This window comes from Stigmatopora argus, chromosome 4 (genome assembly GCF_051989625.1).
Source record: "Stigmatopora argus isolate UIUO_Sarg chromosome 4, RoL_Sarg_1.0, whole genome shotgun sequence".
NCBI lineage: Eukaryota > Metazoa > Chordata > Actinopteri > Syngnathiformes > Syngnathidae > Stigmatopora > Stigmatopora argus.
Genome location: NC_135390.1, coordinates 1,798,631 through 1,823,522, shown reverse-complemented (window position 1 = coordinate 1,823,522; position 24,892 = coordinate 1,798,631). Strand labels below are relative to the sequence as shown.

At 40.7% G+C, this 24,892-nt stretch overlaps 1 protein-coding gene across 6 annotated transcripts in view; it reads right to left on the bottom strand.

Annotated features, from left to right (window-relative positions):
- Positions 1 to 24,892, bottom strand: part of LOC144073050 (adhesion G protein-coupled receptor B1-like) — a 200,845-nt gene that overhangs the window by 41,440 nt on the left and 134,513 nt on the right. For all 6 annotated transcript variants that reach the window (XM_077598564.1, XM_077598567.1, XM_077598568.1 and 3 more), the window contains 4 exons: positions 17,437 to 17,587; positions 17,274 to 17,343; positions 13,164 to 13,230; positions 7,268 to 7,353 (listed from right to left, as the gene is read on the bottom strand). In XM_077598564.1, coding sequence (XP_077454690.1) covers positions 7,268 to 7,353; positions 13,164 to 13,230; positions 17,274 to 17,343; positions 17,437 to 17,587 — 374 coding nt within the window. The remainder of the gene's footprint in view (positions 1 to 7,267; positions 7,354 to 13,163; positions 13,231 to 17,273; positions 17,344 to 17,436; positions 17,588 to 24,892) is intronic.

Below are 24,892 nucleotides of genomic sequence, written 5' to 3'. Positions count from 1 at the left end.
AAAACAGGCAAAGAAACGGTTCAGTTCCTCTGCTAGTGAGGCATTTGCATTAACAGATACCTTATTATTGTCATTGTAATTGGTCATGTGTCGTATTCCCTGCCACATCTACTTTGGGTTATTTTCTCTGAAGTGCTCCTCAATTTCCTTGTATATGCTCCCTTGGCCTTTTTAATGCCTCTCTTTAGGTCGGCTTTGGCAGCGCTGTATTGTAACTTGTCCCCTCACCTGAAGGCTGTGTTACGGTATTTGATGAGTGCCTGTGCCTCACTGGTCATACAGGGTTTTTGGTTAGGAAAAACCTGGATACGTTTATTAACAGTGACAGTTTCTGTACAGTTTTTGATGTAGGAAAGTACAGTGTCCCAGGCCATGTTTTTATTATCTTTATTTGTGGCCTTGTTAGCCTCCGGAGTGGGTTGTATGAAGGGGTGCGGGACAGGCAGAGATGGTCGGATCCAGCAAGGTGAGGGAGGGGTGTGGCTCTATAAGCATGTTTGATGTTAGAATAAACATGGTCTAAAGTTTTATCTCCTCTGTTGTGACACTTCACGTACTGGATAAACTTAGGCAAAACAGTCTTTAAACATGCTTTGTTTAAGTCACCGGCGACAATAAGGACTCCATCCGGGTGGTCAATCTGCTGTTTGTTTACGGCCGCTAGCAGGAGGCTAAGTGCTGTGCTAACGTTAGCATCCTGTGGGATGTAAACAGCCATTACAAGGACAATCGTTAGCTCCCTAGGTAGATAGAAGGGCCTGCACCGAACTGCCAAGCGCTCTAAATCAGGGGAACAGTGAGTGTTAATGATCCTACTGTTGCAGCACCAGTCGTTGTGTATGTACACGCAAAGGCCGGCTTAGCAGGTAGGCCCGTCCGGCATCCCCACTTTTGTTTTCTTTCCCTTCGCCACCACCATCGTACGCTGGGTGGGCTGACTATCCACGGAGATCCCGGTGGTCTCGAGATGTCCTCAGGGATATTGTAGATTCGTTGGTAATCGGTTGTGATGGATATATATCACATCTCCTACCGAGAGTAATTAAATCCTGGCGACTGTAGAAAATATTTGTCTCACAGAAGTTCGTACATCACGATAAGACTGAGAAAACAAAACACCAAACTGGAGAGCAAAGAGCCGCTGCACCCGTGCGCGCTGCCATCTTGGATTTGTGATTTTGTGTGTGTCTCTGTCTGTTTTGGCAGGTAATTGCATGGTGTAGCTCTTTGAATCTGACAGTTTAAAATGTGTTAAATTGTGTTGTTCGCCACCCCTGCCATATACCACCCACGCTGGTGGAAAACAGATTTTTTTGTCCACCATCTGACGTCTCAGGAGGGGTAAGCAGTGCACCACCAACACTGTCTATGGTGAGAATGGCACGCTGCTCACCTCGATGTCATGGGACAAGTACTTTGAAGACCTCCTCAACTCCACCGATATGAGGAAGCAAAGCCTCTGAAGTAGATTTTCGTATCGTGGGGGTTGGAGTCACTGAGGTGGTTAAAAAGCTACCTAGTGAATGAGATCCGTCTGGAGGCTCTAAAGCAGCGGTCTCAAACTTGCGGCCCGCGGGCCAACTGCGGCCCTCGGGACGATAATTTGCGGCCCCCGTCTTAATATGAAAGATTAATGTTCGTGCGGCCCGCAAAAATGATATGAATGACACTTGTGTTCGGAGCAATGTTCCCTCTAAGCTGCGCGCGTGCGCAATTGCGCACTACTCTCGTCTTCTCTGCGCAGTAGCAATCATATGGCGCGCAGTAAAAAAAAAAATCGATTTTTTTTTTTTTGTTTGTTTGTTTTTTTACCCCTTTCCCCATGATGGCGCCGTTTAAGTGGCAGCCAATGGCAGTAGCTCTGTCCACTCATGTTTTTCGTGTTTTACAGCATGTTTTACATGAAAAATTAGAGGGAACATTGACATGCACCTGCTTGTGGCAGGTGTGATACTGGTGTGCCCATAGCGAGCAATGATGATGTCGTGACCGGATGATTCGCCTAAAGACGTTTCGCCGATGGATGTTTGACAGACGGACAGGTCGTACTAGTATTTGTTAGTTTAATGATTAAATACAAATACTAGTATTTGTATTTAATCATTAAACGCTGTTTTCAGATGGATTTGACCGAATTTGAGAGCATTTTGAGCCGTTTGGCGAATGGACGTCTATAGACGTTTTTTTGCCTCCATCGCGATATCATCCAGTATTTGTATTTAATCATTAAATGCTGTTTTAGGATGGATTTGACCCGATTGCTGTCATTTTACTGCTCGGTTCTGCTACATCTGCCTGCCCAAGAGTGCTTATTCCCGGACTGCCATGCCCGCCCAAGAGTGCTTATTCCCGGGCTGCCATTGATGGTAGACGAACATTGATTTTTACTATAATTTGGACAACACCGGCGGCGGGCCGGATTAAAAATCCTAACGGGCCGTATATGGCCCGCAGGCCGAGGTTGAAAAACTTGTACACACACGATCCGGCGGGGCGAGCGTTCGAATCTCGTTTCGGTGAAACCTCCGTTCGGCCGAATGAACGTTTGGTGGAACGTCCATTCGGCCGAATGAACGTTCGGTGGAACGTCCATTCGGCGACCTGCCCGTCTGTCAAACGTCCGTCGGCGAAACGTCTTTAGGCGAATCATCCGAGTACCGATGATGTCGCTCACACTGGTACTCAGTGCGCTCAGGGAGGTTGTCTTTCTGCTCAGACCAACAAAAAATTAGAGGGAACTTTGGTTCGGAGCTGAATGAACCAATCACGGTGAGGTATACGGCTCTGGAGGGCGGGACATCAGCCGGGCTGTCCAGTGCCTCGCTCACTCACTCATTCATTCCTCCAATCAGCTGGGCGGAGGAGAAGCCGTGAGGCCGATCACTCCGCTCGGCGCGCACACTCCTCCGCTGCTCTCAGCATAGAACTGAATGAGGCGCTATGATCCGTGATCCAGCCTGTCAGTGTCTGTAGCCATCTCCGCGATTGAAACGGAGAGCGAAAGTGCACATGCGCCACAAACCCGCGCGACTGAATGTGAAAGATCAACCCAAGACTCATTCCAAGTGGAAAAACATATTACAGAGCCCCAGAGATGTCTCTTTCAAAGCCTGCCGTGAAGAGAAAGGTCGGTGATGAGCACAGACAGTTTCAAGAAAAGTGGGGAGTGCAATATTTCTTTGTTGAACACAGGGGCACCCCGACGTGTCTCATTTACACTGAAAAAGTTGCGGTGCACAAGGAATACAATTTGAAACGTAATTGTACTACGAGACATGCTGAGGAGTACGAAAAATACCAGGGAGATGAGAGAGCCAACCAGGTTGCCAGTCTTAAAACATGTCTTCTGAGGCAACAGGATTTCTTCAAGAAGGCTACCAAAGACAGTAATGCAGCAGTCAAAGCTAGCTACGCCGTTTGTGAGTTGATTGATCCTGTGCTAAGTGATCCCAAATGGCTCATGGACTTGGCTTTTCTTGTTGATGTCACACATGAGCTTAATGTACTGAACAAGAAGCTACAAGGCCAGGGGCAACTTGTCAGTGCTGCCTATGACAACGTGAGAGCATTCTGCACTAAACTTGTGTTATGGAAAGCCCAGCTCTCTCAGACAAACCTTTGCCATTTCCCAGCATGCAAGGCTCTCGTGGATGCAGGCAAACCATTCAGTGGTGAGAAGTATGTTGAGGCCATTTCGAAGCTACAGGAGGAATTTGATCACAGATTTGCAGACTTCAAGACACACAAAGCCACATTTCAAATTTTTGCAGACCCCTTCTCCTTTGATGTGCAAGATGCCCCTCCTGAGCTTCAAATGGAGCTCATTGACCTGCAGTGCAACTCTGCACTCAAAGCCAAGTTCAGGGAGGTGAGTGGAGAAGCAGACAAGCTTGGGCAATTTTTGAGAGAGTTGACCCCCAGCTTCCCTGAACTTTCCCGAAGGTTCAAGCGGACCATGTGCCTTTTTGGGAGCACATACTTGTGTGAGAAGCTCTTCTCCACCTTGAACTTCAATAAGTCCAAGTACAGGTCCAGACTTACTGATGAGCATCTTCAAGCTCTACTGAGGGTCTCCACTGCTTCCTGCCTCAAGCCAAATGTGACTATGTGAGAAGAAGCGCTGCCAGGTCTCTAGCAGCAGGGAGTAGGCAAGAGAAGCCGTGTTCAGAATATTTCATGTTCAATGTTCCATTCAAGTTCAGAAAGTTAAAGGTTAAAGAGCTGTTAATACAGACATTTGAAATGGAATAAAAATAATTCATTTTCTCTACTTAGCCAGCCAGTGTATATCTACTGTATGCTCATTAGTATTATTTGGTTTTGTATTACTGATTTATTTATTTTTTATTCATCTTTAAGTTCATTTATTTAATTCATTATTTTTTGTTAAAAAATAAAGATATTTGATAACGTTGGAATGTTTTATCAGTGCTTTTCTTGTGGAAATCCTGATGCGGCCCAGTCTCACCCAGACTCGGCCTCTAGCGGCCCCCAGGTAAATTGAGTTCGAGACCCCTGCTCTAAAGGCTCTGGTTGTTGTGGAGTTGTCCTGGTGGACATGCCTCTACAACAACACGTGTACATCGGGGACAGTGTCTTTAGATTGGCAGACTGGGGTTTCGGTCCCCCATCTTAGAAAATGGAGGGTGTGCTGCAATTATAGGGGGATAACATCCCTCACCCTTGCTTGAATGGTCTATTTGGCAGAACTTGAGAGGAGGGTCTGTCGGGAAGTCATACCTTGGATTCATGAGGAGAAATGTTTTTTGTCCCGGCCGTGCAACAGTGGATCAGCTTTTTATTCTCAGCAGGCTTCTCGTTGGTTCCTGGGAGTTTGCTCAACGAGTCCACAGGTGATTTGTGTTCTTGGAGAAAGCATTTGACTGTGTCTCCTGGGGAGTCCTGTGGGGGTGGGTACTCTTAGAGTATCAGGTACCGGAACACCTGATATGTAGTCAGGTCCCTGTATTATGAGTGACATCAGAGTTTTGTCTGAGTAGTTGGTATTAAGTCAGATCCGTTTCCAATGAGGTTTAGCCTCCGCCAAGGCTGCATTATGCCACTGATTATGTTCATAACTTTTATAGACAACATCTAGATGCAGTTGATGTGTTGATTGGGTCCAGTTTGGTGGCCTCCGATTTGCATGTCTGCTTTTTGCGTATGATTTAGCTCTGTTTTCTTCATCAGGCCGTTATCTTGAACTCTCAATGGAGCGATTTGCAACCAAGTGAAAAGCACTTGATGGATGAGAATCTGCACCTCCAAATCTGAGACCATTGGCCTGAGTAGGAAAAAGGTGCCATACACTCCCCGGATCAGGGATGAGGTCCTTCCCCAGTTTGAATTGAATGAATCAAATGCTTTTATTTTCATTACACAAGTATAATGAGATTTAAAACTTTCACCACGTAGTGCACAAATAACAACAACAAACAGACAAAAAAATCAATAAATACGAAATAAATAAGTCACTGAGATCAGCAGAGTGGAGCAGCCTTGTTCCGTCTGAACTACAGGAGTTCCATGGTTTAGACGTTCAGGGACAAGTTGTTGAGACCGCACCACTCGCTGAGTCTGTGGCCTCAAGTTGCAGAGTTCAAGTATCATGGTGACTTGTTCACAAGTTAAGGAAGAATGGAGCGGGAGATCAATAGGTGCACCGGTGAAGCATGTGTACTGATGCAGACACTGCATCAGTCCGTCGTGGTGAAGAAGGAGCTGATTCGAAAGGCGAAACTCTCAAATCACTGGTTGATCTACCTTCCTACCCTCATTTATGATCATGCCATGTGGGTCGTGAGCAAAAAAAGAAGAGATTTTGGATACAAAATGAGATTCCTTTGCAAGGTGTCCTGACTCTCCCTTGGGCATCTAATTGGGATGCCTCAAGGACACCTTTGTGGTGAGGTCTTACGAGCACCTCCCACTGGGAGGAGGCCAGGGGGCCTACCTAGGATGCGCTGGAGAGACAAGAAATAGTACTGTATTTTGTGCACCAGTTGTTGTTATCTCTTTTTTTAGATTAAATTTGTGTTTTTCATCTGAAGAAAGCAGTAGTATTGTTGTGGTTATATTTCCAGTAGGTCCCACAAATGGTCTAACAAATTATAGGGGTCGAAACCTAGAAAACATATTATGAATTTAGTTCAAGAATATACTAAATAAATTGACTGAAATTTATTAACATTTATATTTATGTGTTGGTCACGGGGACTTCATGTGCAGTTCCTTTTATTTTTCTTATTTTGTTTATCGCATTTCAGGCTGAAAAAGGAACTCTATTTCCTTGTGATTAAATCTGTAAATATATAGTTGCCTGCGAATATGTTAAATGTATGGATCTGCCATAGTTTTATAATTATGTCACTGTAAGGATAAGTTGACTGACACTCGGACGCAATGTCATAAAAACCTGAATGGAATCTTGGCATGAACATCAGAAGAAATTGACGTTTTTTGTGTATATCAGTAACCTTAAAGAGAGAACATTACTGACACTAAATTTGCAGACATAACGATGAAAATCGACTCGGGCAGCCTACATAAATGCAACACTAAGTATTTTGTTTCTTTGTAATTTATTTATGAAGTGTTGTCAGACTTTAGTTTTGGGAATGATTCTTACACAACCGTTCAGGGTAGGACCATTTGTGAGCTCAGGATGTTTGATGCAGATGTGTTGAATTACAGCCGATTTACAGCTAAAAATTTCAATGAAAAATTCAAGGGTGTTCCAATGAGCAGTGAAGCCACGCCCGCCGACAAAACATAAATCTATTTCATAAAAATTTCATATAATAATAAAACCATTTTAATGCAATTAAGGCAATTTTGCCATTAGTAAGAATTTGCACCGCCGATACGAAGTCAAAAGGCTACACGCGACACGTATTCAAGTAGCAAAAGCCACAAGAGAAGATTTTAGGGGACTGGAACAATGGTTGCACTGGAGCTATACTATAGCCTTCCGTGGGTCAAGCTGGGGTCACATGGTCACAAACGGATCATTCAGTGCTTGCAGCACAACTTCTGGCGGTGATGAGAGATGAAATATAACATGCAAACTCCACAGAGGGAGGTCCATACCTCGGATTGAACACTCATTTTCAGAACTGTGAGGCTGATGCGCTAACCACCCGGCCAACGGTATTAACATTATTTTTGCAACAAAAAAAAAACAATTCTAATTGCTTGGAAAAAGGGCTTTTGACCACAACTGTATATATAGGTGTAGTGCAGTGTAAAAGTGTGATATAAATCATACCCAGCCCTCTCCTTTAGTTTCATATCAGTGATGCCATCTTTGGACACCAGTTTGTTAAAAACGAGAATCCCAAAGACCATGTTAACCTGTTAAAAAAAGAAGAATACAATTAATACACTGTACATTGTCTTTTTTGGGGATGGGGAGTGGGAGGTGGAGGGGGGAGGGGGAGAGATAGAGATAGAAAGTGGGGCAAATAAGTATTTAGTCAACCACCAATTGTGCAAGTTCTCCTACTTGAAAAGATAAGAGAGACCTGTAATTGTCAACATGGGTAAACATCAACCTTTAGAGACAAACAAGCAAGAATTATGGCTGTCAAAGAGGTCTAACGAGCTCTCCACTCGTGACCTGTATTAATAGCATCTGTTTTAACTCATTATCGGTATAAAAGACACCTGTCCACAACCTCAGTCTCTCGGATTCCAAACTCCACTGTTGGGGTTATTCTGGGATATTATTATAAATGTGCATATTGTGCATTGAAATATGTGCATATTATTATATCATTCTTACAAAGAAGAAAGCTCGATATAACAAGGACACTTCCCCCCACAGCTGGCTTCGCGGACATTTAATTGTTTTCAGGACTATTGACCTGACAGGTCACCAAGTTCCGGGCCGAGGACTGTTGATCTGAGTTCGCGATGAAAATCTGTGAAGGACTCTTAAATTGCTTTGACTTGGATTCCGGCAGATGACGATAATCGAATCAACTTCCGAAAATACTCGCATATTGTTTAAAAATACTGTCGCTCGGTTCACCTTGTATGAAAATTTGTATGCTTACTTGTGCAAATTCTTAGGCAGTTGTTTTGGTTTCCAATCCGCTCGGTTCACCATGTATGAAAATTATTATGCTTACTTGTGCAAATTCTTACGCAGGTGTTTTGGTTTCCGACCTGATATGCAATTGTTGTGGCAGTTGTTTTTTTGACCTTAATTGTGTTATTCGGTTAGCTTATGCAATTGTTTGAATCAGATTACCTTAAGTGTTTTGATTATGCCCGAGTAAATGGACAGAGGAGGATGCCGTTTCTTCAGAATGTCACGGTTGCGAGGACAAGCCAGGACGATTCTCACTTGCAAGTTATCGCTGGAATATGTCAACGATGTCTCTCCTTTATTAAAGTATACCTATTAATAAACCTATCATCCACTATGGCCAAGACCAAAGAGCTGTCGAAAAACACCAGAGACAGAATTGTAGACCTGCACCAGGATGGGAAGACTGAATCTGCAATAGGTAAAACACTTGGTGTAAAGAAATAAACTGTGGGAGCAATTATTAAAAAGACCACTGATAATCTCCCTCGATCTGGGCCTCCATGCAAGATCTCACCCCATGGCGTCAAAATGATAACAAGAACGGTGAGCAAAAATCCCAGAACCACATCGGGGGACCTAGTTAATGACCTACAGAGAGCTGGGACTACAGTAACAAAGGCTACTATCAGTAACACAATGCGCTGCCAGGGACTCAAGTCCTGCACTGCCAGACGTGACGCACTGCTGAAGCCAGTACATATCCAGGCCCGTCTGAGGTTCGCTAGAGAGCATTTGGATGATCCAGAAGAGGACTGGGAGAATGTGTTATGGTCAGATGAAACCAAAATAGAACTTTTTGGTAGAAAAAAAGGTTCCCGTGTTTGGAGGAGAAAGAATACTGAATTGCATCCGAAGAATACCATACCTACTGTGAAGCATGGGGGTGAAAACATCATGCTTTGGGGCTGTTTTCTACTAAGGGACAAGGACGACTGATCTGTGTAAAGGAAAGAATGAATGGGGCAGTGTATCAAGAGATTTTGAGTGAAAATCTCCTTCCATCAGCAAGGACATTGAAGATGAGCTGTGGCTGGGTCTTTCAGCATGATAATGATCCCAAACACACAGCCATGGCAACAAAGGAGTGGATTCGTAAGAAGCATTGCAAGGCCTTGGAGTGGCCTAGCCAGTCTCCTGATCTCAACCCCATAGAAAATCTGTGGAGGGAGTTGAAAGTCCGTGTAGCCCAACGACAGCCCCAAAACACCAATGCTCTAGGGGAGATCTGCCTGGAGGAATGGGCCAAAATACGAGCAACAGTGTGTGAAAAGCTTGTGAAGAGTTACAGAAAACGTTTGGCCTCCGTTATTACCAACAAAGGGTACATAACAAAGTATTGAGATTAACTTTTGGTATTGACCAAAAACTTATTTTCCACCATAATTTGCAAATACTTTCTCTACAAAATCAATGTGAATTTCAGTTTTTTTCTCCACATTCTGTCTCTCATGGTTGAGGTTTACCCATGTTGACAATTACAGGCCTCTCTCATCTTTTCAAGTAGGATAACTTGCACAATTTGTTGTTGATTAAATACTTATTTACAGTGGTACCTCTACATACGAGCAGCTCTACCTACGAGATGCTCGCGATACGAGGAAAATTTCGACAAATAATTAGCTCTAGATACGAGAAAAATTCTCCATCTTTTTTGCCGCATCTCTTTCAAGTATAAAATATATCTACAAGCACTGGGCGGAGCTTTGCATTTCCCCCTGTTTTTTTTCCTCCGTTAGTCAATGCATAATACTATATACAAAGTGAACAACAATGGATCAGCAGAGTTGTGCAAAGAAAAGGCCAACGTTGACAATCAACATTAAGGGCAAAATAATTGAAAAATATGAGTGGTGTACGTGTCACCGAGCTTGCTCGGCAATACGAGAGGAATACGTCAACCATATCCACCATCCTGAAGCAGAAGGACGCAATTAAGGAGAAGAGGCCTTCCAAAGGACTAACTATAATTTCCTGCCGGCGCAGTGACATTCATGACAGGATGGAGAGCCTTCTTTTATTGTGGATAAAAGATGAACAGTTAGCAGGAGATAGCGTGACCGAGTCAACTATATGTGAAAAAGCCAGCGGACTTTACATGGATTTGCTAACAACGAAAGGATCTGAAAAGGGGGAGCCTTCAACATCTTCAGAACCCTTTAAAGTGAGTCATGGCAGGTTCGAAAAGAAAAACAAATCTGGAATCTACTCGGTAATCAGACACGGGGAAGCAGCAAGTTCCATTTTGAAAGCCGCGGTGGAATTTATCAAGACATTTGCCTCGATTATCACCCAGGAAAGTTACATCCCCCAACAAGTGTTCAACTGCGACGAAACTCGTCTTTTTTGGAAGAAGATGCCCAGGCGGACATTCATCGTGGCAGAGGAGAAGGCACTACCGGGGCATAAACCTATGAAGGACCGCTTAACTCTAGCCTTGTGTGCCAATGCCAGCGGTGACTGTAAAATTAAGCCGATGCTGGTGTCCAATGCGGAGAACCCGCGTGCCTTCAAGAGACAAAACATCTCAACAGAAAAGCCTGCCAATGAAATGTCTCCTGGTCCTCGACAATGACCCTGGTCACCCTCCTGGTCTCGAAGAGGAAATTGTGGATGAATATAAATTCATCAAGGTCCTCTATCTACCGCCCAACACCACGTCACTCCTCCAGCCCATGGACCAACAAGTGATTTCAAATTTTAAGAAATTGTACACGAAGTATTTATTCAAGAAATGCTTCGATGTGACAGATGACACAAACCTAACCCTTCGTGAATTTTGGAAAGAGCACTTTTAATATTGTCCATTGCTTGAAAATTATTAACGATGCATGGCAGGGCGTCACACAACTCTTAATTCAGCATGGAAAAAATTGTGGCCATTTTCCGCTGAGAGACACTTTGAAACAGCAGCCCCTGCTGTACATGATGAACTCGTTGTCATGGATGATATTATGTCACTTGGAAATTCCGCCGAGCACCACGAAGAACTCATGACACAGGATTTAATCGAGCTCCAGGAGAGTGAACATTTGTTGCCGGAACTCAGTAGCGAGGAGGAGGTGGAAGAGGCAAGAGCATATATGTATATATGTGTATATGTGTATATGTGTATATGTGTATATGTATGTGTATGTGTATGTGTATGTGTATGTGTATGTGTATGTGTATGTGTATGTGTATGTGTATGTGTATGTGTATGTGTGTGTGTGTGTGTGTATGTGTATGTGTATGTGCATGTGCATGTGTATGTGTATGTGTATGTGTATGTGCATGTGTATGTGTATGTGCATGTGTATGTGTATGTGTATGTGTATGTGTATGTGTATGTGTATGTGTATGTGTATGTGTATGTGTATGTGTGTGTATGTGTATGTGTATATATATGTATATATATGTATATAAATATGTATATGTATATGTATATGTATATGTATATATATATATATATATATATATATATATATATATATATATATATATATATATATATTGGTGATTCTTAATGATTCCATATACTTTACTTTGTACTTTGTGCTTTTGCTTTGTTGTTCTGTCTATATATATATATATATATATATATATATATATATATATATATATATATATATATATATATATATATATATATATATATATATATATATATCCTTTATTCATCCCGTATTCGGGAAATTTCATTGTGACAGTAGCAAGAGGGCGAGAATGCAGATACAGGAAAGGCATAGTTACACACAGTTACAAGTTAGACAATACAGTCGCAAAGGCCACAGAACAACAAAGCAAAAGCACAAAGTACAAAGCAAAGTAAAGTATATGGAATCATTAAGAATCACCAAATCAAATCATTAAGACAGAAAAGCAGCAAAAACACAAAAACAGCAAGAGCGGACGGAGCTACCGCCACCGGCTGCCAATTGAGCGGGGCCATCTTTGTTGCGGTAGCAAAAATGGATACATACTCAAGAAAAATACGTTGTAGAGTTGGATAAAGCTGGACCCACACACATGAATTCTTCCACAAGATGTGATACTTCTGCAGACTGTGACCGAGGTAGATAATATACAGAGTCACTCTTCCAAGTTTATCCGCACAGTTCCTCAGTAGTCTGGAGCTGAAGAATCAACAGTAGCAGAGTGGAACCACTCGACTCCGTTTCTGGCCTGGTAAGCGCCGACAGCTCTTCCATCTTATCCCATGATGGAATGGTTCGTCTGAAGCGTCGCTTTTGTCCAGCTCCGAATTTCCAGCGGCATTGAGGTGTTGCTCCTTCATGCGTAGGTATGGCTGAATGGTTCCAAAAAAGAAGTAGCAGATAGAAGCCAGGCTAACAGAACAAAGAAAGTTGTAAAAACATTAAAGTAAAAAGTATAAAGTACAAAGTAAAGTAAAAAGGAATGTATTAAAAAATATCAAAATGTAATAAAAAAAGATAAAAATGCTGTAAAACACGAAAAACAAATAAGAGTGGACAGAGCTACTGCCACTGGCTGCCGTGTGACGGCGCCATCTTGGGAAAAAAAAATGATATGTATATTTGCACACTGCTGTGAACAGTGGACGATAGAGAAGGGGCAACGCACCAGACCGAGAATTCCATCATTGTTATGGGAGCATGAGCTCTCTCCCCGATCAGATGGAGGAGCTGCCGGTGCTTGCTAGGCTACTTGTGTGCTTTAAAGCCCTCCACAGGCCTCTCCGCTGCTGCTGATTAGGTGATAGGACAGTTTAGGAAGATCTAGGCAAGGAAGATGATCTTTAAAACCTCCAGACTACTGAGGGACTGTGCGGTAATCTCAGTCTGCAGAAGGTCCCCACTTTGTGGACTTCCTGTGTGTGGCAGTTTTTTACCTAGGTCTACAATGTCTTGTTTGTCTTGTGTCTGTCTTGCTACTGCAACCAAGAAATTTCCTGAATACAGGATGAAATAAAGTTCTAATCTAATCTAAAATACAGATTCACAACTATTGAATGCTTATTCAAATTCTGAATTAAATAGTAGTGGAAGGTCAGAGTTTTGAAGAAATGTGATGCAAAGGTGTATAAAAGAATAGATCAAAGACAGTTTACCAGGACAACAGTGGCAGCTGGTCCAACAAATGCATAGAGAAGACCTCCTTCCAGAGACAACCAGCAGCTGCAAGAAAAGGGAAGATACTGTCATCCTTCATCACGTTGCGGCTTCAGTACATCACATTTTTTATATTAAGTATAAAAAAAGTTCATATAAAAATTTAAAAATTGCGCTAAAACTCGCAAGAGGAACACGGGATAAAACAAATGGCGGAAGTCAGAGCTCCGCTTCTTCGCTGCTGAATTGGGTGGTACTCAGCGCTGAAGAGGAAGCAATATTTCACGGTAGAAGAAGAATCATGCGCCGAATAATATGAAAGGCCGAGAAAGATGACATCGTGCCTTCTCCTGTTTTGTTGTGAGTGAATTTCCCATCGTGCACATCACCCGTGGAGAAAGACTACCCTGAGGCTATTCCCGCTTTGTTTGGATTTTGAGTCGCAGTTGGGAATGCCTCCTAAGCGTCCTGGACCATCTAAAGCAGTGGTCCCCAAACTATTCCAGGAAGGGCCACAGTGGGTAAGGGTTTTCGTTCTAACTTGTGAGAGGAAACCTATCCACCAATCTGGTATCCTAGAAGTGTAATCAGTGGATTGCATTCAGGTGCTTGTTTTTTTAGCAGAAACCTCATCGGTAAAACTGTTTGTGTTGGATCGGTTGGAACAAAAACCTGCACCCACAGCAGCCCCCGAGGACCGGTTTGGAGACCTCTGAACTAAAGCATTCTTTGAGCAACTGAAAAAAATAAGATATGATGACAGTGACCGAAAACATGACGTTGGTACATATGAGAGTAAATACGGTAATAAAATTACATTCCAAAAAAATCATAAAACGTTAATGTTAGTTGGTGATAAATGTTAAATAGCCACCTCGTGGCATAGAGGTTCGCTTGCCTGACTTCGGTGTAGGCAGGCACGGGCTTGATTCCCGCTGTTCGCGGTATGATTGTGAGTGCATATGGTCGTTTGTCCCTCTGTGTGCCCTACGGCCAACTGGCGACCAGTCTAGGGTGTAGTCTGCTTTTCGCCCAAAGTCAGCTGGGTTAGTCTCCAACAACCCCCGCAGCCTTTTCGGTGATTGAATAATGTTGTTAATGTTGTTGTTTGATTCTTAATACTGTGTTTATTAAATGTATGTTCATGTGTTCGTGCGGTCTCTCTACTATGTTGCTTACCATTAGCTTCTTCTTGTTCCCCTGCATTTCAACCCGGGTAGATTTTTTTATATACTTGTTATTCATTTTAAGACATTTATACAGTAATCCCTCGAATATTGCGGCTCCAACTTTCGCGGTTTCACTATATCGCAGATTTTTTTCTGGGGGATTTTTTTTGTAAATTCATAAAAATGTGAAAATCCGCAATCGGAAGCCACTCCCCTGTCCTCCGCTTGCTACTAGAACTCAGCACTGAAGTAAAAAATATATATATTTAAAAAAAATATATTTTATTTTTTAAATAGGGGTGACCCCACTTCGCGTTTTTCAGTTATCATGTCTGGTGTACATTAACCACCATGATCGAGGGATTACTGTCAATAATTCTATGATCGGCAGCCCGGTGGGACGAGTGGTTAGCGCGTCGGCCTCACAGCTCTGGGGTCCTGGGTTCAAATCCAGGTCATGTCCATCTATGTGGAGTTTGCATGTTGTCCCCGGCCCTGTGTGGATTTCCTCTGGGTACTCCGGTTTCCTCCCACATTCCAAACACATGCATGGTAGGCTGATTGGACACTCTAAATTGACCCTATGTATGGGTGTGGGAGTGTGCATGGTTGTCCGTCTCCTTGTGCCCTGCGATTGGCTTGCCACCGAGGTTGTGCCCTGCCTCTGGCCCGGAGTCAGCTGGGATAGGCTCCAGCACCCCCAGAGTCCCTATTGAGGATAAAGCGGTTCAGAAAATGAGATGAGATTGTATTATTATTTTTGGGGGCATTTTGACCAATTTTAAAGGGTTTAGTTCAGGTGTCTCAAACCGATTCCGCAAAGGGCCACAGTGGGTCCTGGTTTTTGTTTCAACTGATCCAGTGTCGACATTTTAACCAATCAGGGTCTTCTAAAATAAGTAGCAGCTGATTACACTTGCAAAATGTGTCCGCTTGTTGGCTTGGAATGAAAACCTGCACCCGCTGCGGCCCTTTGAGGACCGGTTTGAGACCCGTGGTTTAGTTGGTAGTTGTGTGAGGACTGTGGAACGGATTAGAGAACTAATCAACTGAAACAGCACAGAGTTTGACCAATGATGTTTCTTTTAAAATAAGCAGCATCTGACTGCAAGAACAAGAAAAACACTTGTAAGAAAACAAATTGGTGAAAAGGTGTCGTGTTCACTGTTTGGTAGGAAAACCTGCACCCACTTGGACCTTTGTGGAAACGGTTTGACCTGCACATTAAAGCAACAATGAGCACCCATTATCCAGCCAATTACAATCGACTCATGAGACTGCCAACGAGTGCGGCTTTATTCAGCAAGCAGTTTGAGGAATAACTGTATTTTATCTGGTTATAATAAGGGAAACATTGTATCTTGAGGTGGTGATAATTGTAATTTTTATTTATATAACTGAGGGCAGCCCGGCAGATGAAAGGTTTGCGCATTGGCCACACAGTTCTGCGGTCCTGGGTTCACATCCAGGTCAGTCCTCCTGTGTGGAGTTTGCATGTTCTCCCTGGGCTTGCGTGGGTTTTCTCAGGGTTTCCTCCCACATCTCAAAAACATGTATATATGATATGTATGTGCGTGTGTGTGTGTGTATGGATATATATATATATATATATGAATACGAATACGAATACGAATACGAATACGAATACGAATACGAATACGAATACGAATACGAATACGAATACGAATACGAATACGAATACGAATACGAATACGAATACGAATACGAATACGAATACGAATACGAATACGAATACGAATACGAATACGAATACGAATACGAATACGAATACGAATACGAATACGAATACGAATACGAATACGAATACGAATACGAATACGAATACGAATACGAATACGAATACGAATACGAATACGAATACGAATACGAATACGAATACGAATACGAATACGAATACGAATACGAATACGAATACGAATACGAATACGAATACGAATACGAATACGAATACGAATACGAATACGAATACGAATACGAATACGAATACGAATACGAATACGAATACGAATACGAATACGAATACGAATACGAATACGAATACGAATACGAATACGAATACGAATACGAATACGAATACGAATACGAATACGAATACGAATACGAATACGAATACGAATACGAATACGAATACGAATACGAATACGAATACGAATACGAATACGAATACGAATACGAATACGAATACGAATACGAATACGAATACGAATACGAATACGAATACGAATACGAATACGAATACGAATACGAATACGAATACGAATACGAATACGAATACGAATACGAATACGAATACGAATACGAATACGAATACGAATACGAATACGAATACGAATACGAATACGAATACGAATACGAATACGAATACGAATACGAATACGAATACGAATACGAATACGAATACGAATACGAATACGAATACGAATACGAATACGTATATATATATATATATATATATATATATATATATATATATATATATATATATATATATATATATATAAATAAACCCAGGACCCCAGAGCTGTGAGGCCGACGCGCTAACCACTCGCCCCACCGGGCCGCCCTGAACCGAACATGTTAGGTCAAATTATACAGTAATCCCTCAATTATCGCGGTTAATGTAGACCAGACATGGCCACGATAAACGAAAAACCGCCGAGTAGGGTCATCCCTATTTAATACCCCCCCAAACGTTTTTTTTTACTTCAGTGCTGAGTCCTAGTAGCAAGCGGAGGACAGGGGAGTGGCTTCTGCTTGCGAGTTTCACCATGGATTTTCAATTTTAAAGAATTTAAAAAATAAATAAATAACTCCCCCAGAAAAAAATCTGCGATGTAGTGAAGCCGCGAGAGATGAAGCCACAATATTTGAGGGATTACTGTAGTTACTACTAGGTTAGGTTTATAAAAACATTCTTACTAGGTTGATGTTCCATAGCCTTTTGTCTTGGTAAAACCCACAGAGATTGCAACAACAAGGGCGGGAAGGCCTTGAAAAGAAAAAGGCAGTAATAAAACAGAACACATCAACATGAGTATCCAAAATGACACATATAGAGAAGTGTAAGAAATTGAAGACTAACCCCAGCCGAGACAGAGAAAACGCTTGCGTATAATGCGATTTCTTAGATGACCTGTGACTGCCATGTATGACTGCCATGCCTCTGTCAGGACCCAACAGAATGATGACAGGAAAAAGAAGTGAAGAAATGCAGCTATTGTGGTGCATAACACCTTTAACAGCAGAGAGGAGAAAAATATGGAACTGTGTCAATAAGTATTGAACAACATTTAACATTTGTTATCTTTTTCTTCAGGAAGTGTTTCACTCATTGGCAAAACACTTTTTTTCTGTGCAATGCTAACCAAGAATAAAACACTCCAAATACGCATACGCACATACATACATACATACATACATACATACATACATACATACATACATACATACATACATACATACATACATACATACATACATACATACATACATACATACATACATACATACATACATACATACATACATACATACATACATACATACATACATACATACATACATACATACATACATACATACATACATACATACATACATACATACATACATACATACATACATACATACATACATACATACATACATACATACATACATACATACATACATACATACATACATACATACATACATACATACATACATACATACATACATACATACATACATACATACATACATACATACATACATACATACATACATACATACATACATACATACATACATACATACATACATACATACATACATACATACATACATACATACATACATACATACATACATACATACATACATACATACATACATACATACATACATACATACATACATACATACATACATACATACATACATACATACATACATACATACATACATACATACATACATACATACATACATACATACATACATACATACATACATACATACATACATACATACATACATACATACATACATACATACATACATACATACATACATACATACATACATACATACATACATACATACATACATACATACATACATACATACATACATACATACATACATACATACATACATACATACATACATACATACATACATACATACATACATACATACATACATACATACATACATACATACATACATACATACATACATACATACATACATACATACATACATACATACATACATACATACATACATACATACATACATACATACATACATACATACATACATACATACATACATACATACATACATACATACATACATACATACATACATACATACATACATACATACATACATACATACATACATACATACATACATACATACATACATACATACATACATACATACATACATACATACATACATACATACATACATACATACATACATACATACATACATACATACATACATACATACATACATACATACATACATACATACATACATACATACATACATACATACATACATACATACATACATACATACATACATACATACATACATACATACATACATACATACATACATACATACATACATACATACATACATACATACATACATACATACATACATACATACATACATACATACATACATACATACATACATACATACATACATACATACATACATACATACATACATACATACATACATACATACATACATACATACATACATACATACATACATACATACATACATACATACATACATACATACATACATACATACATACATACATACATACATACATACATACATACATACATACATACATACATACATACATACATACATACATACATACATACATACATACATACATACATACATACATACATACATACATACATACATACATACATACATACATACATACATACATACATACATACATACATACATACATACATACATACATACATACATACATACATACATACATACATACATACATACATACATACATACATACATACATACATACATACATACATACATACATACATACATACATACATACATACATACATACATACATACATACATACATACATACATACATACATACATACATACATACATACATACATACATACATACATACATACATACATACATACATACATACATACATACATACATACATACATACATACATACATACATACATACATACATACATACATACATACATACATACATACATACATACATACATACATACATACATACATACATACATACATACATACATACATACATACATACATACATACATACATACATACATACATACATACATACATACATACATACATACATACATACATACATACATACATACATACATACATACATACATACATACATACATACATACATACATACATACATACATACATACATACATACATACATACATACATACATACATACATACATACATACATACATACATACATACATACATACATACATACATACAGTGGGCCAAATGAGTATTGAGTCAACCACCAATTGTGCAAGTTATCCTACTTGAAAAGATTAGAGAGGCCTGTAATTGTCAACATGGGTAAACCTCAACCATGAGAGACAGAATGTGGAAAATAAAATAAAAAGAAAATCACATTGTTTGATTTTTAAAGAATTTATTTGCAAATCATGGTGGAAAATAAGTATTTGGTCAATACCATAAGTTCATCTCAATACTTCATGGACCCTTTGTTGGCAATAACAGAGGCCAAACGTTTTCTGTAACTCTTCACAAACTTTTCACACACTGTTGCTGGTATTTTGGCCAATTCCTCCTTCTCTAGAGCAGTGATGTTTTGGGGCTGTCGTTGGGCAACGCGGACTTTCAACTCCTTCCACAGACTTTCTATGGGGTTGAGATCTGGAGACTCACTAGGCCACTCCAGGTCCTTGAAATGCTTCTTGTGAAGCCACTCTTTTGTTGCCCTGGCTGTGTGTTTGGGATCATTGTCATGCTGAAAGACCCAGCCACGTCTCATCTTCAATGTCCTTGCTAAAGGAAGGAGATTTTCCCTCAAAATCTCTCGATACCTGGCCCCATTCTATCTTTCCTTTACACAGATCAGTCATCCTGGTCCCTTTGCAGAAAAACAGCCCCAAAGCATGATGTTTCCACCCCCATGCTTCACAGTGGGTATGGTGTTCTTCGGATGCAATTCAGTATTATTTTTCCTTCAAACACGAGACGCTGTGTTTCTACCAAAAAAGTTCTATTTTGGTTTAATCTGACCATAACACATTCTCCCAGTCCTCTTCTGGTTAATCCAAATGCTCTCTAGCGAACTTCAGACGGGGCTGGATGTGTACTGGCTTCAGCAGGGGGACACATCTGGCAGTGCAGGATTTGAGTCCCTGGTGGCCTATTGTGTTACTGATAGTAGCCTTTGTTACTGTGATCCCAGCTCTCTGTAGGTCATTCACTAGGTCCCCTCGTGTGGACCTTGTGGACCTCCTGTGTGTGGCTCCAGTTATTTTACCTAGGTCTACAATGCCTTCTGCGTCTGTGCTTGCTACTGTAACCAAGGGAATTTCCCGAATACGGGATGAAATAAAGTTCTAATCTAATCTAATCTAAAACCTGATCGACAGCAATGATTGACGTCTGCAGCCACGAGACAGTACCGTGAAGGAGCTCGTGAGTGTCTGCCACATTGGCGGAAGGGTGGTATATACGCAGTTATCGTAATAACGTGCGAGAACTCCAAGGGGATATAAAACGGCCTGATGCTAACAGCTACTAGCGTGATAACTCAAGTGCAAAGTTGCTCTTTCTCCCTAATGTGCCAAATGTGGCTACACCATCTGCTTTTAATAAAAGCAGCTAGTCCGCCACCTTTCCTCTTTTCCTCAGCTTTTCTGTTCGCTTTCACTAGTTCAAAACCATCCAGGGAGACGAGTCCGGTGTTAATTCATTCAGCCAGCTCTCCGTGAAGCACATAATATAACACTCGAATACCCTCGTTGCAGCCTGGTAAGCGACGTTAGCTCTTCCATCTTTGAGGAGAGATCTTTCGTTTCCCATAATAATAGATGGAATGCTAGGTCTGAAGCGTCGATTTTTCTCCCAACATTTTCGTCCAGCTATGCATTCTCTTCTCTTCCTCTTTAACTCCGGGGGATGTCCAGTGGCATCCAAATGTTGCGTAGCACTAGCAGCTGATACCGTGTGTAAGACAGAGGAGGCATGGCTGAATGGGTCCAAAAAACTTCCAGAACTTGCAGAAAGAAGCTAACCTAATAGAACATAGACTGCCTCTTACGCAACGGGAGGAGTCAAGTATTAAAAGTACAGTAGTACCTCGAGATACGAGCTCAATTCGTTCCGGGACTGAGCTCGTATCGATATTCTCGTGACTCGAACGAACGTTTCCCATTGAAATGAACTAAAAACAAATTAATTTGTTCCAACCCTCTGAAAAAACAAAAAAAAACAGGATATTGGATTGGAAAAAATGTTTTATTTCTTCTAATTCACGATCTATTAACAAAGTAACACATAACTAGTGGTTTAATGTTACTAAAATGTGTTTAATAGTACAGTGGTACCTCGACCTACGATCAGCTCTACCTACGACATGCTCGAGATACGATGAAAATTTTGATCAAATAATTCGCCCTAGATACGATCAAAATTTCGAGATGCGACCAAGCCAGGTGGTCATGGCACTGTCTTGCCGCATCTCTTTTGTGTGTAAAATATATCTAGGAGCATGGGGCGGCGCTTTGCATTCCCCCCTGTTTTTTTCCCACGTTGGTCAATGCATAGTAACTACATTTACATACAAAGTAAACAACAATGGATCGGCAGAGTTTTGCAAAGAAAAGGCGACCATTGACAATCAACATTAAGCGCGAAATAATTGAAAAATATGAGAGTGGTGTACGTGTCACCGAGCTTGCTCGGCAATACGAGAGGAATAAGTCAACCAAATCCACCATCCTTAGGCAGAAGGACGCAATTAAGGAGAAGAGGCCTTCCAAAGGACTAACTATAATTTCCCACCGGCGCAGTGACATTCATAACGAGATGGAGAGCCTTTTTTATTGTGGATAAAAGATAGTTCCAATTTGAAAGTCGCGGTGAAATTTATCAAGCCATTTGCCTTGATTATCACCCAGGAAAGTTACAACGAAGTGGCAAGAGTTTTCAGATTTTGTAGAAAAGAGGCACCCTGACAAGCTGGCAAGTGGTCGCGCGTTATCGTATTGTGATGACATTTGTGCGGGTCATTTTCGAAATATTTTGAAGGGAAGGCAAAAACAAACAACTCTTGATAAAACTCCCGCTGAACGTCCGGGTGGAGTCAACCCGTAGCACAAAGGTAAAAAAAATAATACAAAATTAGAATTCAGTTTTGTGCAAAGTTACATTAAACGTATGTTTGAGTGTGTCTGTATATATTAATCCAAGTTAATTTAAATTTGTTTGTTCGGTTACGAGTGCATGGCCGTGGATACCCCCCACGTGTGTACGTGTGTACATGTGTACGTGTGTACGTGTTTACGGGTACACGGTCGATTGGTCGCCGGTCTTTTGGTCGCCAATCTTTTGGTCGCCGGTCTTTTGGTCGCCCGGAAGGTAAGTGATAATTACCATTTAAATCGTTGCTCAAATTCCCTAAATACAAACTGCGAATTACTATTTAGTCATACTTAATGCCCTAGTAATTATTAGGCTAAAGAAAAGCTCCAAATTTCCCGGACTTTTATTGTTTTTTGTTGGAGAACTTGTTAAGACCCTGACTGACGTAGCTTCTTAAAGGGACAACACATGTACATACAAACTCTTATACACTCACACGTAAGCTCAGTTAAACTGCTCATGGCCATTGTTGGCTTTTATTGATGCGTAGACCGTGTTGTTTTACCTTGTTTCGTCGCCGGTCTTTTGGACGCCCGTTGTCGCGGTTGGGGTGACCAAAAAGACAAAAAGACCGGCGACCAAAAGACCGGCGACCAAAAGACCGGCGACCAAAAGACCGGCGACCAAAAGACCGGGGACCAATCGACCGCACACAGTGTGTACGTGTGTACATGTGTACGTGTGTGTATGTGAATATGTATGTGTATGTGCATGTGCACGTGTATGTGTATGTGTATGTGCATGTGTTTTTGTATGTGTATCATATTAGTGATCGCTCCACCATTCGCGCTGAGTGACGGGAAAAAAACACTGAAAAAAATGCAACCCTCCACCCAGTGCTCGTAGATATCTGTTATACAAGAAAGAGAGCAAAAAAGACAGTGCCCTAAAATCATAAACAGCCTCTCATGTCTTGGCCACCTGGCTTTCTCGTATCTCGAAATTTGTCTCGTATCTAGAGACAATTATTTGCTCGAAATTTTACTTGTATCTCGAATTATTCGTATGTCGGGGTGCTCGTATGTCGAGGTACCACTGTAAAGGCGTAAAACATTATGAAGTATAAAGTACAGCATTAAAAAAAACAATAAAATATAAACTGAAGATAAAAAGCTGTAAAAACAGAATACAAGTAAGGACTGATGGAGGTACTGCCACCAGCTGCCGCTTGAACGGCGCCATTTTAAATTTTATGATGATGAGATGAGGATTTTTTTCTTCATATATAGAATATTGCAGTTAAGCAGGTTTGGACTAAAGCAGGTCTGCACTAAAAACTGCAAAAACGTTTAAATGAAGGCATGTTCAAACAAAACATCTATTTTGGTTTTGGTTGTTTTCCACATACCTGTCAACCTCGCCAAATTGCTCCCCTTATTAATGATTGCAAATCCCCTTATTAAGCGACAATAAACCATACAAATGCAACGCGGCACATATTTACTCACATAGGGCACACTTAAAAGTAAAAAAAAACCTCCCCAAAGTGGACGTAGTGCCCAATCAGTTGGTGCACTAAATTCAGGATTTTGCAGATGTCCCTGTATGTCACTGACAGCTTGAATGTCTGGGTACATTGCTTTGTGATGTGCTATATTTCTATAGTGAAAAAATTGATGTGTGAAGGGGCAATGCGCGTGTGCATGTCCCGTGAAAAAGTATTTGCCCCCTTCCTGATTTATTTGTTTTTGCCTCTTTATCACACACAAAGGTTTCAGATCATCAAAAAATGTTAGTATGACAGAGAGACAACCCAAGGAAATAGAAAATGCTGTTTCTAAATGATGATTTTATTTACCAAGGCAGAAAAACTAACAAACTTTTCTGGCCCTCTGTGAAAAAGTAATTGACCCCTGAACCTAACGGGTTGTGCCACCGTTGGCAGGCAATAAGTTAAATCAAGCGTTTACGACAATTTGTGCTGAGTCTTTCACAATGCTTTGGAGGAATTTTAGCCCATTCTTCTGTGCAGAATTGTTTCAATTCTGTAACATTCGAGGGTTTTCTATCATGAACAGCTCATTTCAGATCACACCACAGT